Source organism: Bos grunniens, chromosome 14, assembly GCF_055505025.1.
Source record: "Bos grunniens cultivar Pamir isolate PY7600 chromosome 14, Bosgru_T2T1.0, whole genome shotgun sequence".
NCBI classification, from domain to species: domain Eukaryota; kingdom Metazoa; phylum Chordata; class Mammalia; order Artiodactyla; family Bovidae; genus Bos; species Bos grunniens.
This window is the reverse complement of record NC_141178.1, coordinates 51,895,673-51,917,557: the sequence shown is the minus strand read 5'-3', so window position 1 is coordinate 51,917,557 and position 21,885 is coordinate 51,895,673. Positions and strand designations below refer to the sequence as shown.

At 43.0% G+C, this 21,885-nt stretch overlaps 1 protein-coding gene and 2 non-coding genes across 15 annotated transcripts in view; all 3 read left to right on the top strand.

Annotated features, from left to right (window-relative positions):
• The window catches only part of TRIM55 (tripartite motif containing 55), a 60,406-nt gene that overhangs the window by 2,923 nt on the left and 35,598 nt on the right, over window positions 1-21,885 (top strand). For 7 of the 13 annotated variants that reach the window (XM_086336769.1, XM_086336775.1, XM_086336764.1 and 4 more), the window contains exons 1-3: window positions 10,362-10,669; window positions 11,167-11,339; window positions 20,763-20,928. In XM_086336769.1, the coding sequence (XP_086192895.1) occupies window positions 10,502-10,669; window positions 11,167-11,339; window positions 20,763-20,928 (507 nt within the window). In that variant the 5' untranslated portion in view covers window positions 10,362-10,501. Of the gene's footprint in view, window positions 1-10,361; window positions 10,670-11,161; window positions 11,340-20,762; window positions 20,929-21,885 lie in introns of those variants that run through there. The other 6 variants (XM_086336762.1, XM_086336765.1, XM_086336770.1 and 3 more) reach the window with 3 other exon arrangements.
• TRNAY-GUA (transfer RNA tyrosine (anticodon GUA)) lies at window positions 7-95 on the top strand. Its single transcript is given in 2 exon segments — window positions 7-43; window positions 60-95. It is a non-coding gene; the product is annotated as a tRNA-Tyr (tRNA).
• TRNAA-AGC (transfer RNA alanine (anticodon AGC)) lies at window positions 229-301 on the top strand. The gene has a single exon. It is a non-coding gene; the product is annotated as a tRNA-Ala (tRNA).

The window sequence follows — 21,885 nt, the reverse complement described above, 5'->3', positions numbered from 1 at the left end:
CCGCTCCCTTCGATAGCTCAGCTGGTAGAGCGGAGGACTGTAGACGTATGTCGCCGGCCATCCTTAGGTCGCTGGTTCGATTCCGGCTCGAAGGAGAGGGTCTTAATTTTGTTGCTTTGGCCTTAAACTATGAAGAAAGGTCAAAAATGTGGTGAAGAATATTTATCTTCTCTTGTAAAAGCTCTGATCTCTCTCTAGAGGAAGAGATAAGCAGCCGTGGCCAGCGGTGGGGGATTAGCTCAAATGGTAGAGCGCTCGCTTAGCATGCGAGAGGTAGCGGGATCGATGCCCGCATCCTCCAGTTTTTCTCTTGGTCTCCGGGTGGTAGTTTTTCTTTAGATTCTCATTCGAATCTAAGTAGAGCTGAAAGTTAGCCGTAGGGCAAGTGAGAAGCTAGGCAAGCTCTTGAGGTTACCGCTACTAAAACTTCCCAGGCAAGGGCTAACGGGTGCTTGCAGGGGTATATTTAAAATTTTTAAAGTTTTAGACCCATTTACTTTGCATAGTTCACGAAATTGGTTCTTTTTCTTTCCAAAATTGTCGACAGACTGCAGTCACGTCTGCCGGATCGATGGCTGCACTTAAAGGGACCCATATGAGCCTAAACTGCCCATCGTTAGGGGGAACCGACAGAGAAACAAACAGAAAAACAAAACAAAACAAAACCCAGAACTTGGAAAAGGACGCTGGCTACTTTAAACTTATGTTGAGCCTGGGAGGAGAGGACTGTTCTTGTCCATCTCAACTGCATATAGTGGGATGCCTGGCTCTTGGCAGATCCAAGACAGATACAATAAAGGAAGGGGTACCTGAGGACAGATAAGGAAGTGGGAAAATCCCTGGACCCAGAGGCTTCTTGTTTGAGGATTCTAACGTCATTTCCCACCTGGGAAGTAACTTTGGAGAATTAACTAGAGACCACCACCAGGAAGGACTCAACTGGGCTGCCCTAGAGTGTAGCCTGTTTGGTTAAACAAAGATGTGACAAAAACAAACACAGATACACACAGTCACTGAAAGATTCAGAAATTTAGCAAAACACACACAAAGCCTTTCCTGGTAATAAAGTCTTTTCATCATAATTTCCCATACGATAGCCATGAAAAAGTTGCGCAAACCATACTGCCGGTTGTCAACACAAAATATAAACCTTCTAGACAAAGGCAGAAATAATACCTTTTGTGAGGGTTAACAATTAAGAAATGAAAGTACTTTTATTTATGTCCATTTTAGGATTCTAGACAACCTGTATATTTTTGTTATCAGTGGGTACAACCTGCCATTTTTTATTGGCATATCTTTCATTTTCTAGGGCAGCCTCCATTTTAAATTGTTTTCAATAAAGTCTCTTAGTTGGATGTATAATGATTGACTTAAACTCTATCATTTTTGTGAAAACAAATTTACAAAGTAGGAAAAAGAATCCTTTTATCAGATATATGTCCCAATTTCTGGTTGGGATGATAGGGGTTTTAGCTGGCTGACTAGAGGAGCTGGCAGTGAAACTGTAAATAACTACAAGAGCAAGAAATGGGTAATAAGGAATAGGAAGGAATGCACCGCAAAGCCAGGTGGAGAACACACATTCGGGGCAAGTGAGCTGGGTGAGAACTCAAAGTCTTAGGATCAGCAAATCAGGTGTAGGATGGAAGTCATATAAAAAGTCTGAAAGTATAAGCTGAGAGGCACTACTGCTGAGTGGTTAATCACATGGGCTGTGAAACAGGACAGACTTTCTTGTCTTTGTCAATCCCTCGCTGGGTGACCTTGGGCAAGTTGCTTGACATCCTGGTGCTTGAGTTTCCTCATTGGTAAAACAGGGATAATAATAATGGAACTACTCTTAATTAAGATATAACTTATAAAGTCCTTACTGCAGTGCCTGGCACGTAGTAATCACACAATGAACATGAACTGTTATCAGTGTATGTTATCTGCACACCATAGAGGGAAGGACTGGAGGGGATATTCTGAAGGTTTCTATGTGTGTTTATCTAAATATATATGGAAGTGAAGTAAAGAAATGCTTGATCTCTGGTGCAGGAAAAGTAAACAATTCTAAAAATACAAAATTATGGTTAATTATGGTTAAATGAGTTATGACCATGTAATAGTACAGCCTTTGAAATTATATTTATTAAGAATGTCTATTGACTTTCACTTCAGTTGCTCAGTCATGTCTGACTCTTTGTGACCCCGTGGACTGCAGCACGCTAGGTTTCCCTGTCCATCACCAACTCCTGGAGCTTACTCAAACTCATGTCCATTGAGTCGGCGATGCCATCCAACTATCTCATCCTCTGTCATCCCCTTCTCCTCCTGCCTCCAGTCTTTCCCAGCATCAGGATCTTTTCCAGTGAGTCAGATCTGCACATCAGGTGACCAAAGTATTGGAGCTTCAGCTCCAGCATCAGTTCTTCCAATGAACACCCAGGACTGATCTCCCTTAGGACCGACGGATTGATCTCCTTGTAGTTCAAGGGGCTCTCAAGAGTCTTCTCCAACACCACAGTTCAAAAGCATCAATTCTTTGGTGCTCAGCTTTCTTTCTAGTCCAACTCTTACATCCATACATGACTACTGGAAAAACCATAGCCTTGACTAGATGGACCTTTATTGGCAAAGTAAAGTCTCTGCTTTTTAATATGCTGTCTAGGTTGGTCATAGCTTTTCTTCCAAGGAGTAAGCGTCTTTTAATTTTATGGCTTAGGAATTGACTTAGGAAATGTTAATAATCGAATGTTAAGTGAATAAAGAATGTACAGAGCAATATAAACATGCATAAATTATCTACAGAAAGCACTAAAGAATGCATTAAAATGTTAACACTAGAGATCTTTGACTAGTAGGATTACTATGACTTTTTCTTCCTTAAAATTTAAAAATATTTTCTAAGTTCTATACTAAACATTTATTATTTTAATTGAAAATATGATGAATTAAACAAAAATAACAGCTAGCATTTATTGAGCACCTCCTACAAGCCAAGCACAGTTCTAATTACTTCACATGTGTTAACTCATTTACTTCTCTCATAAAGAAAACACCAGGCCCAGATGCCTTTAGCAGTGATTCTATCAAGCATTTAAGGAAGAAATACTAATGATACACAGACTTCCAGAAAACTGAAGAAGAGGGGGTGTTTGTCTAACTTATTCCATGAAGCCAGCATTATCTATCCCCAAACCAGGCAAAGATATTACAAGAAAACTACAGACCAATATCCTACATGAATATAGATGCAAATTTTTTCAACATTTTAGCCAATTAAATCCAACAATATATAAAAGGGAAGATACATCATAACCAAGTGGGTTTTTTCCAAGAATACAAAACTAGTTCAACATTCAAAATTCAATGTAACTCATCATAATACTAAAGAAGAAAAACTACATGGTCATTTCAGTAGATGTAGAAAAAGCATTTGACAAAATTCAACATCCAGTCCTGATTTTTCAAACTGTCAGCAAACTTGGAAGGGAGGGAGAAGAGAACTTCTCTAACCTGGTAAAGGGCATCAGTAAAAAACACATTAAAAATAACAGTAATATGAATGCTTTCCTCTTAAGATCAGGAAAAAAACAAGGAAGTCTATTCTGAGGTCTCTAGCCAGTGCAATATAGCAAGAAAAATGAAATAAAATCCTCCAGACTGGAAGGGAAGAAGTAAAACTATCTCTATTCACAGATAATTAATTATTTAAAATACTGATTATAAGTAAAAATGATAATAGTTTATATGGTTTGGGTTTAAATAAAATATATTAATAAAATTAATTTCATTGGTTTGTGTTTTTTAATGTGGCTACTAAAATTTAAAATCATATAAATGGTTCATATTTATCACTCAAATCTTTCTTTTTTTCTTTTTCGGCCACACGGCATGTAGAATCTTGGTTACCCAATCAGGGATTGAACCCACACCCACTGTGAAAGTCTTGAAGTCTTAACCACTGGACCACCAGTGAAGTGCCACTTGAATCTTATTTCTACTGACAGTTAGGTCAGAAATGTAGGTAGGGGCCAAATCATATCAGGCCTTAGGGATCATAGTGAGGATTAATGTCTTTATCCTAGAGGTAATATGATCATTGCTGCTAAGTCGCTTCAGTCGTGTCCGACTCTGTGCGACCCCATAGACAGCAGCCCACCAGGCTCCCCCGTCCCTGGGATTCTCCAGGCAAGAATATGATCATTAATGGGATTTAAATAGAGAATGACACATGAGAAACAAACTGCAGAAGGCAAGAGTGAATTCAGAGAAACCAACTGGCAGGCTAGGGTACAGGGGAGGTAAGACGAGACTGTGTGCACTGAGAGCGGAGCCAACTGTCCGTGATCTTGGAGCCAAGGTGAGGTTTTCAGATGTGGCCACTGGGAAGGCCTCAGGCTAAAGTATTTGTTACTTGTTGGGACTGTTACTGTTTCTTTCTGGGAGGTGAAGTATGCCAAGAAATGTTCAGAGGAAAGTACAATATGTTAGTTTTCTAACATCTCCTCAGAGATATTTATGATGAAGTAAAATCATAAACAACAGATTTGGAAAAGGAGTAATTATCAAGAAGAAAAAAACACTTTCAGCCAAAAGTTTGCAAACTGTCAATGAAAGAAATGCCATAGTGTTAACTTCTGTTAAGTACTTTTCAAGTGAGTTAATTTTTTTTCATTTTAGATTTTATAAAATATTTCTTTTCATTACAAAATTTTAAATGACATATCCAAGCTGCCTATTGCCAGAAAAACAGCTAAATTGAAAAGGTTGACAATATAGACAGAAAGAAAATGTTAACTATTTTTTAGATGTAATGAGTTGAGTCCTTAGTGTAAGAAGAGAGAGAGAGGAATGGATGGATGGATAGATAGATGGATGAATGGATAGCTCAATACTGCAGGGAAGAGTTAACAATCTTAGTTTTTTGGTTTGCAAAATATTAAGCATTGGCCTTTGTTCTGGCATGGGATTAAAGTGATTTTCAGGAGACTTACCTGGTGCTGTACTTGGACCTGAAAGTCTCAGTCCACTTATGACCTAGTGTTCCAATTTAATGAAACTTTTCTTTAGCAATCCCCTACTCTCTGCATCCACATCTACCCTGTCTGGTGTTTCTCTCCCCGTTTTAATGATTTAGTCAGCCACCAACTTTCTTATTTCCAGTGGGTAAAAGAAGGAAAAATTCTTCTTCCTTTACCTTAGAGGAGGAGCTGGAAGCAAGATCAGCCATCTAGTTGCTCTTGTTTTCTTTTCCACTGGGGCTGCACCCCACCTCACTGCTTTGCTTCAAACTACATCTGTTTTTTACTTCCCTGTAGCTCCACCTTCCATCTGTTTTGTTTGATGAATAAGTTCCTTGAGCTAAGCCTAGATCATTTTCAAGTACTTGCAATCATCTATGTTAAAGAGACAAAAAGAACACATGAAATGAATGAACTGAATTCATTTCATGAATGAATGAAATGAAAGAAGAGATGAAAGGGTAAATAAAATGCTGAAGGCATTCTGGAATCCTCGGGAAGGGTAGCATTCCTGATACCGAATCTCTGGTAACTAACACCTAACACAGAACACCAGAGTGCTCTGTCTTATTTTGCAAGTTGGAATCAAGAGTTGATGTTGCAATGAACAGTGGGGTACATGTGTCTTTTTGCATTATGATTTCCTCAGGGTATATGCCCAGTAGTGGGATTGCTGGGTCATATGGTAGTTCTATTTTAGTTTTTTTAAGAAACCTCCATACTGTTTTTCATAGAGGTTGTATTAACTAACATTCCACCGACACAGAAGGGGAGGGTGGGACAAATTGGGAGATTAAGATTGACATATATACACTACCATGTGTAAAACAGATAGCTAGAGAGAACCTGTTACAGAGCACAGGGAGCTCAGCTCAGTGCTCTGTGATGACCTACAGAGGTAGGCATCGGGAAGGAGTCCCAAGAGGGAGGGGACATATGTATACACAGAGCTGACTCACTTCCTTGTATAGCAGAAAGTAATACAACATTGTAAAACTATTATATCCCAATAAAAAAAAATGCAAAAACAAAAAGAGTTGATGTTGTTTTTCTAACTATTCTTGAGTTAGAGGAATTTCATATCACCCTAACCAGAAAGTACAAAATCCACCAAAAAAGGGAGACTCAGTTCCTGCCAGAGAAGTCTTCATATATGTTTCAATTTTCCCCAGAGATTTTAGTATCCCATGTTCTAGGGCTGGTGTCCAGTATGACAACCTCCAGCCCCATGTGGTTATTTGAACATAAGTTTAAACTAACATGGACATGGGTTTGATCCCTGATTTGGGAACTAAGATCCCACATGCCCTGGGGCCACGAAGCCCATGAGCCACAACAAGAGAAGCCCATGCACTCAACTAGAGGGTAGCCTCTGCCACTAGAGAAAACCCACATGCAGCAATGAAGAGCCTGTGCGCCACAAAGACCCACTGCAATCAAAAATACATTAAAAAAAAAAGATTAAAAATTCTCTGCGACCCCATGGACTGCAGGGTGCAGGTTTCCCTGTCTTTCACCATTTCCCAGAGTTGACTCACTTTGCTGAGTCATGAGTTTTGCTCAAACTCATGTCCATTGAGTCAGTGATGCCATCCAACCATCTCATCCTCCATTGTCCCCTTTTCCTCCTGCCCTCAGTCTTTCCCAGCGTCAGAGTCTTTTCCAATGAGTCAGCTCTTTGCATCAGGTGGCCAAAGTTTTGGAGCAATTGGTATCCTGCAAATACTTTATTTGTTGGGATGGTGTAGCACTAAGAGATTTTTTAATCTTATTTTCTCCCTTCCTAAGATGAAGAACACACTGAGATCTGCATTTGACTGGATTCTGAAGTCTGAGTTCATCTGGCCTGGTAGCTAGCAGTCAAGAGTCTTCCCTTTCAGTCATCACCCCTCAGTGCCAAGTGCACTGCTGGGTGTAAACTCAGGTTTTTAGGGACTCATCTTACTTCCTTTGATTTATTTGGGGGATTTGGGAAACTTCTGGAGGAGCTGAGAGCCCATAGTGGTTCTGCTTCAGCTTCTCAATGTGTCTAACCCTTGCTGCAATGTGGCAGGACTTAAGAATGGGGGTCATTGGCGCTTCAAACTATGGCAACTTCCTGTGTCATTACCCCTGACTGGTTTGAACCCCCTATGCTAGTGTGTGTAGGGGGGGTGGGTGGAATGGGGTAGAGGTAGGAGAGGGGTGAAGCCATGCACCATCTCTCTACAGCCCAGGATACCATCAGGAGATTAAGCTTGTTCTCACCTCTCTGTGGAGGCCCGGGCCCACTCTAAATCCCAGAGTCCTGAAGCTGACTTCAATTCTGATTCAGTTCCAGAATTTTCCCCATCTGTCAGACTCTGAATGATATGGGAGGACACTGAAACCTTCTGGCTCCTCCCTGGAGCAGAGTGTCCCATGCGCTGCTTACATGCCTACACCATGCATGGCTGGTCTCTAAGTGGGGAGGACCAGGCGTGGAGAAAAGACGATGAGGAGGGGAAGGCAGTTCTTATCCATCAACTTAGCTCCTATTCCTGCAGGCCTCTTGCTAGTTTTCCTCTGTAGCTTTCAGGGGCCATTCTAGGACGAAAGGCAGAGAGCAAGAAGGTGGAGAGTGAAAGCAGGGAATGGAGCTCAACTCTCCATCAGAGAATGCAACTGGGGATTCTCAAAGTCCATGCAGTTTCAGAGTGTTTTTTCCTACACATGATGCTAAGTTGGGTTATGAAAAAGATAAAACAACTGAAATCCAGCCAGGGTGAGATCACTTTCCTAGGATCACCAGGCCAGGTGGACGTGGGCGCTGGCCCTCCTGACTCACTGTGCAGCCTCTTTCCGAATCCTCATGGTGACTCTGGCTCCGGCGTCTGAGTCACCCCCATGGATTCTACTCTTGCAGCCACCAAAGTCCATTTCCTCTTCCTTCCCCACTGCAGTCCGTCGCCTGGTGCCGGTGTTGTGACCTCTCACCTAGGCTACTGGCAACAATGTTCTGTCTGGTCTTTAGCAGGGTTACCTTCATGCTGACCTGGCTGCATGAGATACTCCAGCTACTACTGTGAGATGAACCTAACCAAGGCATAGCTCTCTTGGGGAACCGTCCCTGTGAGGCGCTCTCAACGACTTCCTGGTGCCTAATTTATTACGTGTTAAAAACTCTCCAGCTCACTATTCATGAGCTGCCAGTGCGCTGGCAGCATGTTTGCACTCCAGCCCAAAGCATCGCAGGCTCTGAACACTCCCGGCTCCCCTGGCTGTGCCTTTGCTTGGAAGCCCCACCTACACCCCATGGAGTGACACACCCACTGGTGTCCCGGTGCCTCAGTGGATCCACCCCACCCATGAAACCCTCCTGACTCCCCTGAAATTCTGTACTTCTTTGTCACATTTTGTTTTGTACTGTGGTTCTGTATATATTCATCTTATCTCTATTAGTTGTTAAACTGAGCTCCTTGAAGACAATGACTGGTATCTTGTTTGTCTTTCAAGACACATGATAAACACTCAACGAAGATTTTTCAAAAGAATGAATTCCTCTTAAAGAGATAGGCTTGGCTAGAGTGTATATTGTTAAAGTGCTTTTCCTAGAGTTGCAAGGACTTTTACAGTATAAACTTCATCTTTCTTAGAAAACAGCTCTTATGTTATGCTCAGAACACCACAGCCCATGTAATAATAAACGCAGTTAACTGCCTAGGCTAGGTGAACTGAATTAGCTCAGTTAAAAATATGTCACCAATCTCCTTCTTCACTATAGTTGCTAAATAGAAATTAAAAGGAGTAACAACATTCTCCAAAGATCCCTGAAGCATTTGTGAATCCATATAACTTATTACTAGCTAATAGAGCTTATTAGATTCTCAATAAGCTTTTGGTGCACACAGCACTAAGGGCACACAGAACCAGTCACAACAACCTACTCCTTACTGGTAATTAAGTGCACACTGGGGCTGTGTTAACAAATGTATTCATTGTATGTGATTTTTAAAATCAAACAGAAATAAAGCAGCAAATTCATTACATAAAAAAATAGACATGTATTTCTTATTTCATTTTTGATCTGATTTTAAATATTCAAATAAACCACATAGGAGAAACTGTTGTTTAACAAAATCCTGGCAAATATCTGAACTGATATTGATGAGTTAAGAGCAAACCAAGAATGATCAGAAATGACCAGGGACACTATCATTAAAAAAAAAATCAACTTGGCAAATAAGACCAGTGCAAAAGGGTGTAGGTACTTCAGACCAGACAAAACCCAGGTATGGAAGCAGGACTCTATCTTCACTTCCATTGAAAATGGTGCTGGTATCTATCCCCCATTATATGGAAAATAAAATAAAATAATGAGTCTGCTCCCCCATGTGCCACTTACTACCTCGTTACTGGTTCTGGGAGCAAACTAAATTTACATTTTTAAAGACTGTCAGTTTCTTTGTGTTTTGGGGCATGTGTATGGGTGATGGGTATGTGATTAAAGAGGAATAGGAAAAGGGGAGAGAAAGGAGCATACTAGGTGTTTTTGTTTTTTGGGTTTCTCTAAAGATTTTTTTTTTTTGGATAGGGACCATTTTTAGTCTTTACTGAATTTTTTACTATATTGCTTCTGTTTTACGTTTTGGTTTGCTGGCCATGAGGCCTGTAGGATCTTAGCTCCCTGACCAGGGATCGAACCCACACCCACTGCATTGGAAGTTGAAGTCTTAACCAATAGCTGCCAGGGAAGTCCCTAAAGCTTTATTATACAACTTAAAACAACAACAAAAAAATTGAATCATAACTGGTGTTTAGATCTTTTAGAATTTTGTGAATAGTTATATGGTGAAAAGATTTGAAATCAGCTTTTAAGTTGGAACTTTTCCCATTTCACAACCCTAACAAAAATGAAATATTTACCACTAAGCAAGTCTTTTTAGTCGCTTACCCTTGTGAAGCCAGGATAATGATATTCAAGGCCTGTTCTGTTTGCTTTCACCGAAGACAGTATGATCATGCTACTTTTGGTGACTTGCTTCCTAAAGTCTCACTGCAGAAAGGGTACTGGTTTCACAGTGAGACTCCTGGACTACATTCTCCCCAGTCCTGGAAGCCCATCACCAAGTCCTTCCTGAGCGCTCACAGAGGGCATTTGCATTTGTTGTTGACAACTGTCGGCTTCACCTCTTCTTATAACCCCGTCTAAATGGGGTTTGTAACACTCCCTCCCACCCACTCCCTTCACTCCCTGGGGAGGGAATGCTGGCCCCTGTTCTCTGTCACCTGTCAGAATCTATCCTGCTGTCACTGGCTTATATGGACAAGTCAGTCTGCTATCACGTGACCCTCAGCTGCTAAAAACAGCTCGAGGGCCACTGTGAATCTGGGTCTGAAACAATGTCCTCCGCCGAAAGAAACGCAAAGGACACTTGATCACCCAATCCTTGGAATTATTTCCAGGTATCACTTGCAGAAGCTGTTCGGAGCAGCCTTTCCCTGGCAGAGCACACAGGGACGGCCAGGAGATGAGCGCATCTTTGAATTACAAGTCTTTTTCCAAAGAGCAGCAGACCATGGATAACTTGGAGAAGCAACTCATTTGTCCCATTTGCTTAGAGATGTTCACCAAGCCTGTGGTCATCCTCCCTTGCCAGCACAACCTGTGTAGGAAATGTGCCAGTGACATTTTCCAGGTAGGTTTGTTGGGAATGCAGACGGTAGAAAAGGTTTCCCTCTTCTCCAAACCCAGTGCTTCACTTTGAGGTGAATTTCTTTAGAAAGCTTTATAAGGTTGCATTTGTTTAAAAAAAAAAAAAGTTTTTAAAGTGATTTGCTTTGTGCTTTGGTGTCAGCCTTCTGCTCTCAAATCTAATTTTATTTCAATACTAAGAATCATATTTGTTTTAAAAAATGGATTCTGTTTCAAAATCTTGGGCAGTAAATGAATTACTGGAGTTTCTAGCTGGAACTTTTGGTTATGAAAATGCTGGGTGGAAAAGAACTTATGCTGAAAATGGTCCACTGCACTGGACCATGTTGGCCACCTGCCAACCACTTGCTCATAAAGCCCTGTGGGGTGATCTTTAGCAAGAGAGTTGATATTGTTTGTAGTGACAGAGAGGGAGAGAAAACCTGAGGAAAGCTACCTACGGCACTACTCAATCCCTCTTTTCTTGCTTGGCAAGAACAGGCCTCTAACCCATACCTGCCCACAAGAGGAGGCACCACTGTGGCCTCCGGGGGCCGGTTCCGCTGCCCATCCTGTAGACACGAAGTGGTTTTGGACAGACACGGGATCTATGGGCTTCAGAGGAACCTGCTGGTGGAAAACATCATCGACATCTACAAGCAGGAGTCCACCAGGTATGGTTCATCGTGTGTCAGACACGCTCGACGCTTGTTTTTATTGTTTGTTTTAGTGGGTCACTCTACCGAAGAAGGAAATGGCAACCCACTCCAGTGTTCTTGCCTGGAGAATCCCAGGGATGGGGGAGCCTGGTGGGCTGCCGTCTATGGGGTCGCACAGAGTCGGACACGACTGAAGCGACTTAGCAGCAGCAGCAGCAGATACTGAATGCTTATTCACCAATCATGAGCTAATTGGTTTATGGGGAAATGTTTTTCCAAGTCAGTCTTTCCCAGTGGGAGTGAGAGTTCCTCTTGGGAGGAGAGGAGGAAACTGATGCCTGTGCCTTTGTATCTATTTAAGACTGAAGTAACTCATTAACACTAATCTAGTTCAGACGGTATTATTGAAAGAGGCATAATACTGCCCCCACCCCAGCCTTGTACTGTGTGTTAGTTGCTCAGTCGTGTCCGAGTCTTTGTGACTCCATGGGCTGTAGCCCACCAGGCTCCTCTGTCCATGGCATTCTCCAGGCAAGAGTGCTGGAGTGGGTTGCCATTCCCTTCACCAGGGAATCTTCCTGATCCAGGGATCGAACCCAGGTCTCTTGCACTGTAGGTAGATTCTTTACCATCTGAGCCACCAGGGGAGTACACCTTGTACTACTGTCCCTTGTAGATGTTTCTGCATGTCACAGGTCCTTTACAGCTCCAGAGTCTACACAGCCAACAAACTAGAGTACAAAACTCTACAGAAAATGAAACAGAAATGGCATCTTCCAAAGTCAGCCCGTTATTAGTTCAGACAGTCTCATTTTGAACTACCTAGAGGATAATAATAAAAACAAAACCCTCTAACAGAGTTAGTCATGGTATTGACTCTGGGAAGTAGCAAAGCAAGGCAGAATTCCGGGCTTTAGCAACTTAAGAATTTAGAGACACGGGAGGAAAAAAAAAATGGAGCTCAGGTTATGTTTCCCTATTCTCTAGATTGTTCTTATTGTATATGCTTGGCATGTACCTGCTTATTGACATGCAGCATCTGCATCAGTCATTTTATTTTTTTTGAAAAGGGCATTTTTACTCATCGAATCACACTGGCTATAGAATTCCTTTCCTAGAGACAACACTGCGGGAGTCCATTCCTAGAAGGCCTGGTGTGAAGGGCCCTTTTTCAACTGTACACAAGTTAGTCTGGTCCACAACGCTTGATAGCGATACTGGGACCATCTAGAAATGACCTCACTGTGCTTCCTAGTAGGAGACACAGATTCATGGAACATCTGCCGGGCTCAAAGAGCCTGGGGCTCTTAGAAGGAAAGCTGTTCCATAAATAGAACATATAATTATTATAATCGCTATGGTTATTCATTTCTGCTTAAGATTCAAAACTAAATTAGATAGCGCCACGATATAGATGGCACTGGGAGGAAGAGTTGCTGATGACAGGCTGAGTCAGCAATTTCCCTGGCTTCCAAAATCTCTTGAGAAGGAAAGCACCACGGTTATAATTAAGATCTGATCTCCTTTTATTTCATTACTTTAAGATACACACATCTATCTACTTTTTTTTTAAGAGACGGTGTACCTGTCTCTTAAAAAAGGTACACTGTCTCTTAAAGAAGTTAATTGGCCAATTAATAACCAGCTGATTATTATGGCTGTTTATATACCATCTGATTCAGTGTCCGAGACAGTGCCTTGCACAGAATAGTTGCTCCTGAAGTGCCAGATGAACAAGCAACACCATAGATCTTCCTACACATTCTACTTATTGCAACAGTTTTCTGTTTTGCTATTTGCCACAGTGAGAGCTTGAATGATGTGGAATAATAACCATAACTGTTACGTAATCCAGAGAAGAGGAGATGTTAGCATTTGTAGCATGAGTAAAACGAGACATAGGCTGGTTTTAACTTTAAAGTCAGTGAAGCACATCTGCCAACAAATAATGTACAGGTGAGCAAACCGTATAAAAACAAGGAACCAAATTTCCAACATCGAAGCTCAGAGCTGAGTAGACTAGTTTTTGTGATTATCAAATTCTTCTGTTACTGCTTCTTGAACCTCAGACTTGCTTTTGGGGCACTTTTAATTGGTAGCAGAACCACCAATTGTGCTCAGGGCTTGGGCACATGTTTGGATACAAACACAGTTGTTTCCTGAGGGCTGGCAGCTTTACCAGCCCAGAACCCTAAGCCTCAGGGTACAAGAGAAGACTCTGAAATCACTTGGATATACACTATGAGATAAACCCTGGCCCACATTGGGGTGGAGGCAGAAAGGGCAGGTGCTGGTCAACTCTGACCTCCCAACAGAATGGCTAGAAATTGTAGATCTCGACAAAGCCTGGCCTTCTTTTCTGGGGATGGGAGGCCCTCCGTGAAATGCAGCATGTGGGATCTTAGTTCCCTGACCAGGGATCGAACTCATGCCCCCTGCAGTGAAGCATGGAGTCTTCAATGCTGGACCATCAGGGAATTCCCAACCTGGCTTTCTTATCGAGCCTTCTGCCGGGTGCTAAACTAGCCACAGTTCGGGGTGGAGGTGAGGTGATGCGAGAAAGAACTAATTTCACCAACATTAATAATGAACATGATGAAAGTGAAAGTGTTAGTGGCTCAGTCCTGTCTGGGTCTTTGTGACCCCGTGGACTGTAGCCTGCCAGGCTCCTCTGTCCATGGGATTTCCCAGGCAAGAATACTGGAGTGGGTTGCCATTCCCTTTTCTGGGGGATCTTCTCAACCCAGGGATCAAACCAGGTCTCCTGCATTGGAGGCAGATTCTTTACCATCTGAGCCACCAGAGAAGCCAATGAATACGATAATTAACTTTAAAATACAATAAGCCAAACTAATATGTGTTGAATATGTATCAGCCACTGTTCAGGGTGCTATACACATTAATCATGTATAATTCTTTAATTTTTACAGTCTTGTGAGGTTGTGATTATTATTGTTGTTGTTCAGTGGCTCAGTCCTGTCCAACTCTTTGTGACCCCATGGACTGCTGCACACCAGGCTTCCTTGTCCTTCACCATCTCCCAGAGTTTGCTCAAACTCATGTCCATTAAGGCAGTGATGCCATCCAACCATCTCATCATCTGTTGTCCCCTTCTCCCCCTGCTTTCCATCTTTCCCAGCATCAGGGTCTTTTCTAATGAGTCGGCTCTTCGCATCAGGCGGCCAAAATATTGGAGCTTCAGCGGTAGCATCACTCCTTCTGATGAATATTCAGGACTGCTTTCCTTTAGGATTGACTGGTTGGATCTCCTTGCTATCCAAGAGATTCTCAAGAGTCTTCTCAAACACCACAGTTCAAAAGCATCCATTCTTCAGCACTCAGCATTCTTTATGGTCCAACTCTCATATCCATACATGACTACTGCAAAAATCATAGCTTTGGCTATATAGACCTTTGTTGGCAAAATAATGTCTCTGCTTTTTAATATGCTGTCTAGGTTGGTCATAACTTTTCTTCCAAGGAGCAAGCGTCTTTTAATTTCATGGCTGTAGTCATCACCATCTGTAGTGATTTTGGAGCCCAAGAAAATAAAGTCTCTCACTGTTTCCCCATCATTTGCCATGAAGTGATGGGACCGGATGCCATGATCTCAGTTTTTTGAATGTTGAGTTTTAAGCTAACTTTTTCACTCTCCTCTTTCATCAAGAGGCTGTTTAGTTCCCCTTCACTTTCTGCCATAAAGGTGGTGTCATCTGCATATCTGAGGTTATTGATATTTCTCCCAGCAATCTTGATTCCAGCTTGTGCTTCTTCCAGCCCAGCATTTCACATGATGTACTCTGAGTATAAGTTAAATAAGCAGGGTGACAATATACAGCCTTGATGTACTCCTTTCTCAATTTTGAACCAGTCCATTGTTCCATGTCTGGTTCTAATTGTTGCTTGTTGATCTGCATACAGGTTTCACAGAAAGCAGGTGAGGTGGTCTGGTATTTCCATCTCTTGAACAGTTTTCCAGTTTGTTGTGATCCACATAGTCAAAGGCTTTAGCACAGTTAATAAAGCAGAAGTAGATGTTTTTCTGGAATTCTCTTGCTTTTTTGATGATTCTACAAATGTTGGCAATTTGATCTATCATTCCTCTGCCTTTTCTAAATCCAGCTTGAACATCTGGGAGTTCACGGTTCCCATACTGTTGAAGCCTAGCTTGGAGAATTTTGAGCATTACTTTGCTAGGATGTGAATTAAGTGCAATTGTGCAGTAGTTTGAACATTTATTGACATTGGAATATTCTTTGGCACTGTCTTTCTTTGGGATTGGAATGAAAAGTGATCTTTTCCAGTCCTGAGGCCACTGCTGAGTTTTCTAAATTTGCTGGCACATTGACTGCAGCACTTTAACAGCATCATCTTTTAGGATGTGAAATAGCTTAGCTGGAATTCTATCACCTCCTCTAGCTTTGTTCATAGTGATGCTTCCTAAGGTTGTAGTGATTATTATTATCACCTTATTAAAATTTTTAAATATTTTATCCTGGTGGCTTAATGGTAAAGAATCTGCCTGCAATGCCAGAGATGCCTCCTACACAGGAGACATAGGTTTGATCTCTGGGTCGGGAAGATCCCCTGGAGAAGGAAATGACAACCCACTCCAGTATTCTTGCCTGGAGAATCCCGTGGACAGAGAAGCTTGGTGGGCTACAGTCCATGGGATTACAAAAGAGTTGGACACGACTCAGCGACTAAACAACAGCAAGGACAACTCAAAGCAATTTCTGTACATATGCATAATTTTAAACATTCCAGTAGCACTACAAAGCCTCTGAAGAAAGCAGCATTCCTGGCCCTACGGTCTCTTGGCTGCTAAGCCTCACCTCCCAGAGTCAGCCATGTTTAATTCTTTCCGTTTTACTTCTGCTGTTTATCACCTAGAGCCCTGTGTCCACTGCTAGTAGCTCCTCTCCCTGGATTTTTCAGTTTTAGACATTACTTACTGACTTCACTGAAGACAACGAGGGCTAAACCCTTTCGTGGTTGGGCTTCACTTTCTATGATACTTTTACTTTCCCCTGGGATGAATCCCTTGTTTCCTGGATCCTCTGTCATCTCCTTTATTGGTTTACTCTATTGTTTTTGTGGAGCACATCCTCAAGTAATCCCCTAAAGTGTGCAAAAAGTCCCCCTTTCAGCCCTCCCCACACTCTCACCTTCTGGGTGCCAGGACTCTGCAGTCCCAGGGCCTTTACAAGGAAACCTGTAAAACTGAGGCAGGTTGCTTCCTGCTTGCTTCTCTCAAGAAGGCTATCGGCAGAACTAAGATGCAGTTCAAGCAGGTGACTTCTCTTTGTCAGATGTTCACAATTTCCAGCATTTGCCTGCCATTTCTTCTTTGCTGTCACCTTGCTCATTTTTTTGTCCTTATTGATTTCTACCTTTTTATTCCCTTACTCTCATTGTAGTGGGATTTCAGCAGGAAATGTACATAAGTAAATGCCTATGTTATCCTGGCATATTTAATTAGAAGATCCTTAGTCCAATTTTCAGATATGAGGAAAGGCTGAGCCTGAAAGAGTTGAAGGAACTTGCCTAAGGCCCCAAAGCCACCACATGGTGAAACTGAACTGGGATTAATTAAGCTTTGAGATCAGTTTGACTCCAAAGGTGATGCCTGAAATGTCAGCACCAGATGCCTATCCTTCAGGAAACTCCAGGATGGTCCCAGAAGTCCCAGAGAGCAGAGGGAGAAGGCTACAGACTCTCAGAGACCAGTTTGTATGCAACAGTAGGGGACCCACAGCCGGCATTTGGCTCTGAGTCCCAAACCACAGCTAAGAGCTTGGCCACGCTCACCTCATGAAGTTGCCTTTATATCTTTATTCTATGCGCCATGTTGGTCCCAAGTCTGTTACGTGTTGTGAGGTGTCTGAATGTTTTCCTTCCACACCCAGGTGTAAGTGGGGGATGCCCCTCAGGCTGTGTAGCCACTCTGAACAAGAAAAGCCTAATAAGGAATATTGCAGGCAGTCCTTGGTCTGTATTGCATAATGAAAAAGTCATCTCAATCAACAACTACATAAAGAGCCTGTGGCTGTTTCCACAATATTGCACACACTGCAAATGTCTGAGCTCTACAACATTATCTGTGGTCAGAGCTGCTGACTTCGGAACAGCACATGGGACAAAGGCCACTTTTGGGGAATGTCTCGGGGGAAGGGCATCAGCAGTACCATCTCCCAGGAAATGTGCTCCAGACTCTCGCTGACATTTATTCCGAGGTGGAGAGACACAGAAGGGAAGGTTTTAGAGGTGGTGAGGCCTTTGATGATGCAAAGACCAAATCACCACTCCTAGTCTCTAGCTAACCCCTGGAGGCCTTTGTCATCTAGTCTTAAGATATTTATTTATTTGGCTGCACCAAGTGTGAGTTGTGGCACTCAGGATCTTTAGTTGCAGCATGGAGGCTCTTAGTTGAGGCACGTGCGATCTAGTTCCCTGACCAGGGATTGAACTTGGGCTCCTTACATTGGGAGCACAGAGTCTTAGCCACTGAACCACAAGGGAAGTCCCACCTTTGTCATTTAGAAATGGAGTCTTCAAGATGTTGTCTGGTCTCTTCCTTGGTCAGTAAGGAGAGTCAAGTGACCAAGCTCTCCCCATTGTTCACATGCCTTCTCTAGAGGAGCCGTTTTACTTTAAAGCATGGGGAATACTGGCAAATTCCCTTCCACCTCTCACTCATACATCCAGCAAATATTTACTGAGCACCCACTCTATGCAAGGCACTGTTTTGGGCACTGGGAACCCAGCAAAAGAAGACAACCCATGACCTCTGCCTTTTTGGAGCTCACATCCCATTGGAGGAAACAGACAATAATATATATAATAGGATAGTGCATACGTGCTCAGTCGCTTAAGTCATATCCGACTCTTTTGTGACCCCATGGACTATAGCCTGCCAGTCTCCTCTGTCCATAGGATTTCCCAGACAAGAATATTGGAATGGGTTGTCATTCTCTTCTCCAGGGTATCTTCCCAACCAAGGGATTAACCCACACGTCTCCTGCATTGCAGGCAAACTCTTTACCACTGAGCCACCTGGGAAGCCCCATAATGGGACAGTACTCAAGTCATAAAAAAGAATGAAATATTGCCATCTGCAGCAACATGGATGAACAAAGAAAATACTGTACTTAGTGAAGTAAGTCAGACAGAGCAAGACATTTTATGTTATCACATATGTGGTATCTAAAAAAATAATATAAATTAATCTACATATAAACCACACCTTTACAAACCAGAAGGAGATTCACACCAGACATAGAAAACAAACTAATGGTTACCAGAGGGGAAGGGAAAGGGAGAGGAATAAATCAGGAGTATGAGATGAACAGATACAAACTGTGATACAAAAAATAGATCAGCAACAAACATTTACTGAAAACCACAGGGAATATATTCAGCATCTTGTAATAACCTATAATGGAAAATAATCTGGAAAAAATGCATATAAAACTGAATCACTCTGCTGTACATACCTGAAACTAACACAATATTGTAAATCAAATATACTTCAATAAGATAAAAATTCTGTCCCAAATCTGAGATGCTTCTAAATAATCATGTGTTAGGGAAAATGAGGAAAGCTTGTGAACTTGTATTTAAATTTTTCAAACACTTGTGAAAACTATTAACAGCCTCAGGCTTTGGATAGGTCATATCCAAATTCCAGATTTTGTATAAGTAGGCTACACCTCTACTTCCAGTAGGCTGGACTCCCCACCATGGTCTCCAGAGGGAGCCTAAAACACCATGCTGCTGCTGCTGCTGCTGCTAAGTCGCTTCAGTCGTGTCCGACTCTGTGTGACCCCATAGACAGCAGCCCACTAGGCTCCTCTGTCCCTGGGATTCTCCAGGCAAGAATACTGAAGTGGGTTGCCATTTCCTTCTCCAATGCATGAAAGTGAAAAGTGAAAGTGAAGTCACTCAGTCGTATCCAACTCTTAGCGACCCCACGGACTGCAGCCTACCAGGCTCCTCCAACCATGGGATTTTCCAGGCAAGAGTATTGGAGTAGGGTGCCATCGCCTTCTCCGCTAAAACACCATAGATGACGCAATTTTGATCTTGATGTAACACCTAAGCCTCCCTGATGGTCAGGAGAGCATACGGCTGTATGAACCTGGGCTCCTCCAGGTGATTCTGCAGCCAACAGTTTATCCTTAAGCACCAATGACTTGTCACTACCCTTCTCTGCCTCTTCATAGCTTGGTCATTTTCTCACTAGTACATACAAATCCAATGCCCCATTATTACCTTGGCAGCTCTGAAAAGTTTTGGTTGGTGCTGACCTATTGGGAAAACTGAAAGTTGGGAATTATCTGTGAAATTTGCACTTCCAGTTTACCACCACATCCCAGAACAGCATTTTACATTTTCCTTTTTGCCTCAAGTATTCAGTATAATTGTTCACATCCACTAAGAACAGACTACCTACTCTTAACCACTGCTGAGTCCTCAGGAAGTTAAATAAATTTAATTTTTTGGGCTAATGGTAGGAGGGGACCCAAACAAATTAACAAAGCACTCGCTGACCTTTCCCCTCTTACATACAACTACTTCCAACCAGCACGGAGGTGAATGATCAGAGATCTGGGCTTCCCCAGCCTAGACCTCTCATTTCTTCTGCAGGGGCCAGAGGCCACAAGGGTGGGGAGATGGGCCTCAGAGCTAGTACACACTTAAGATTTCATTTTCAGCTGCCTCCTCTTTACCTGGATTTGTAAAATGTCTTTTGAGAGACTCGTGAATTTGGTGCTGAAGCTGCGCCTAAGAATCCAGTACTCAGCCATTAAAAAGAATACATTTGAATCAGTTCTAATGAGGTGGATGAAACTGGAGCCTATTATACAGAGTGAAGTAAGCAACAAAGAAAACCAATACAGTATACTAACGCATACATATGGAATTTAGAAAGATGGTAACAATAACCCTGTATACAAGACAGCAAAAGAGACACTGATGTATAGAACAGTCTTTTGGACTCTGTGGGAGAGGGAGAGGGTGGGATGATTTGGGAGAATGTCATTGAAACATGTATAATATATATGAAATGAGTCGCCAGTCAAAAAAAAAAAAAGAATCCAGTGCTCAACTTGCAGGAGTTGCACTAGCTGGTTTTTAAATCTTGAAATCAGCCATGGGGAAGCCCTCACACCACAGAAACTGGCAAAAGCTACAAGTCCGAGTTTCCCCAAGGCTGTCCTCACCCCAAGGCTGGTTAAGTTGGTTAATTAGTCAGGACGCTGCTGCTAAACCCATAGGGTATTTGGAGGGCTCTGAGCACGTGAGAGGGGCCCTGGTAGTCGCTGGTGTAGGGTTGCTGGGGGTATGGGCGTTGGGGGTGGGGAGGGAGATTCAGCCAACCACGCTCAGCTATGCTGCAACCTGAGCTGATTCATCCACCTTACCTCCTCCCAGACCAGAAAAGAAGTCCGACCAGCCCATGTGTGAGGAGCATGAAGACGAGCGCATCAACATCTACTGTCTCAACTGCGAAGTGCCCACCTGCTCTCTGTGCAAGGTCTTCGGGGCGCACAAGGACTGCCAGGTGGCTCCCCTCACTCACGTGTTCCAGAGGCAGAAGGTAACACGCCCTCCTGTCCCTCCTCCAAAGCGCCTTCCAAGTGCGATTGAAGGAGAGAGGCCCACAGGCAGGACCATAGGGCCCAAGGCTGCGGGGGAGAGGGGGGTGTTGGCAGAGCCGGAAGGACTGCTGCATGCCCGGGAGAACGGTGGGGAAGGTGGGAGAGGGAAGGGTGCAGGAGGTCAGGAAGGGGTGTGGAGGGGAAAGGTCGCTATTTTTCCACCATTACAGGTTTAAGATGAATACTATTATGGGGCCCAGTCCCAGCTCAAGCTGCTCAAACACTGAGGTTCAGCCCATAGGAAATAAAAGGATAACTTCTTACTCCAGTCTCAGAATATTTTTCTTTGTTCATCAACCAAAGATTCCTTTGGCCCTCCTCAAGGCCTCTTCTCCCCCTCTCCTAGATGGTGGAGTTACAATGACTGGCATTTTGTTAAATGTTTCCTTAGGCTAGTCCTCATGCCTGGGTTAAACTGACCCCCTAGGTCAGCCCAGAAGGCCTCCTTTGGGTCTGACACATGCCACCCTTGCACCCCCTACTCCAGGGCCTCAGCATGACGCCCTCATTATGAGCAAATATGGGGTGTCCCAGCTTATCGCTAACCTGCCAGCCTACAGCGCACAGGCAGGTAAGGAACTTACCCATTTGATGCAAGTGAACGAGGGGTTGTGGGCTCAGCGAGCTGTGGCCGAGTCTTAGCATCTAGGATTTGAGCAGCTCCACATCTCAGCTTCTTCCTCTAAGAATCACAGATTACACAGTTAGTGTTTTACTGACCAAATATAGAACGGGAATCAAATTTGGAAGTCAAACCTTTGGGTGACACCAGTTACAACCAGTGAGTACTAACTGCTAAAGAAGCAGGATTTAGCAAAATAGCTCTACAGTTATTTATTGTTCTATCCACTTATGACTTACCCGCCTTTTCCTTTTACCTGCTCCTCCCCAAAGTC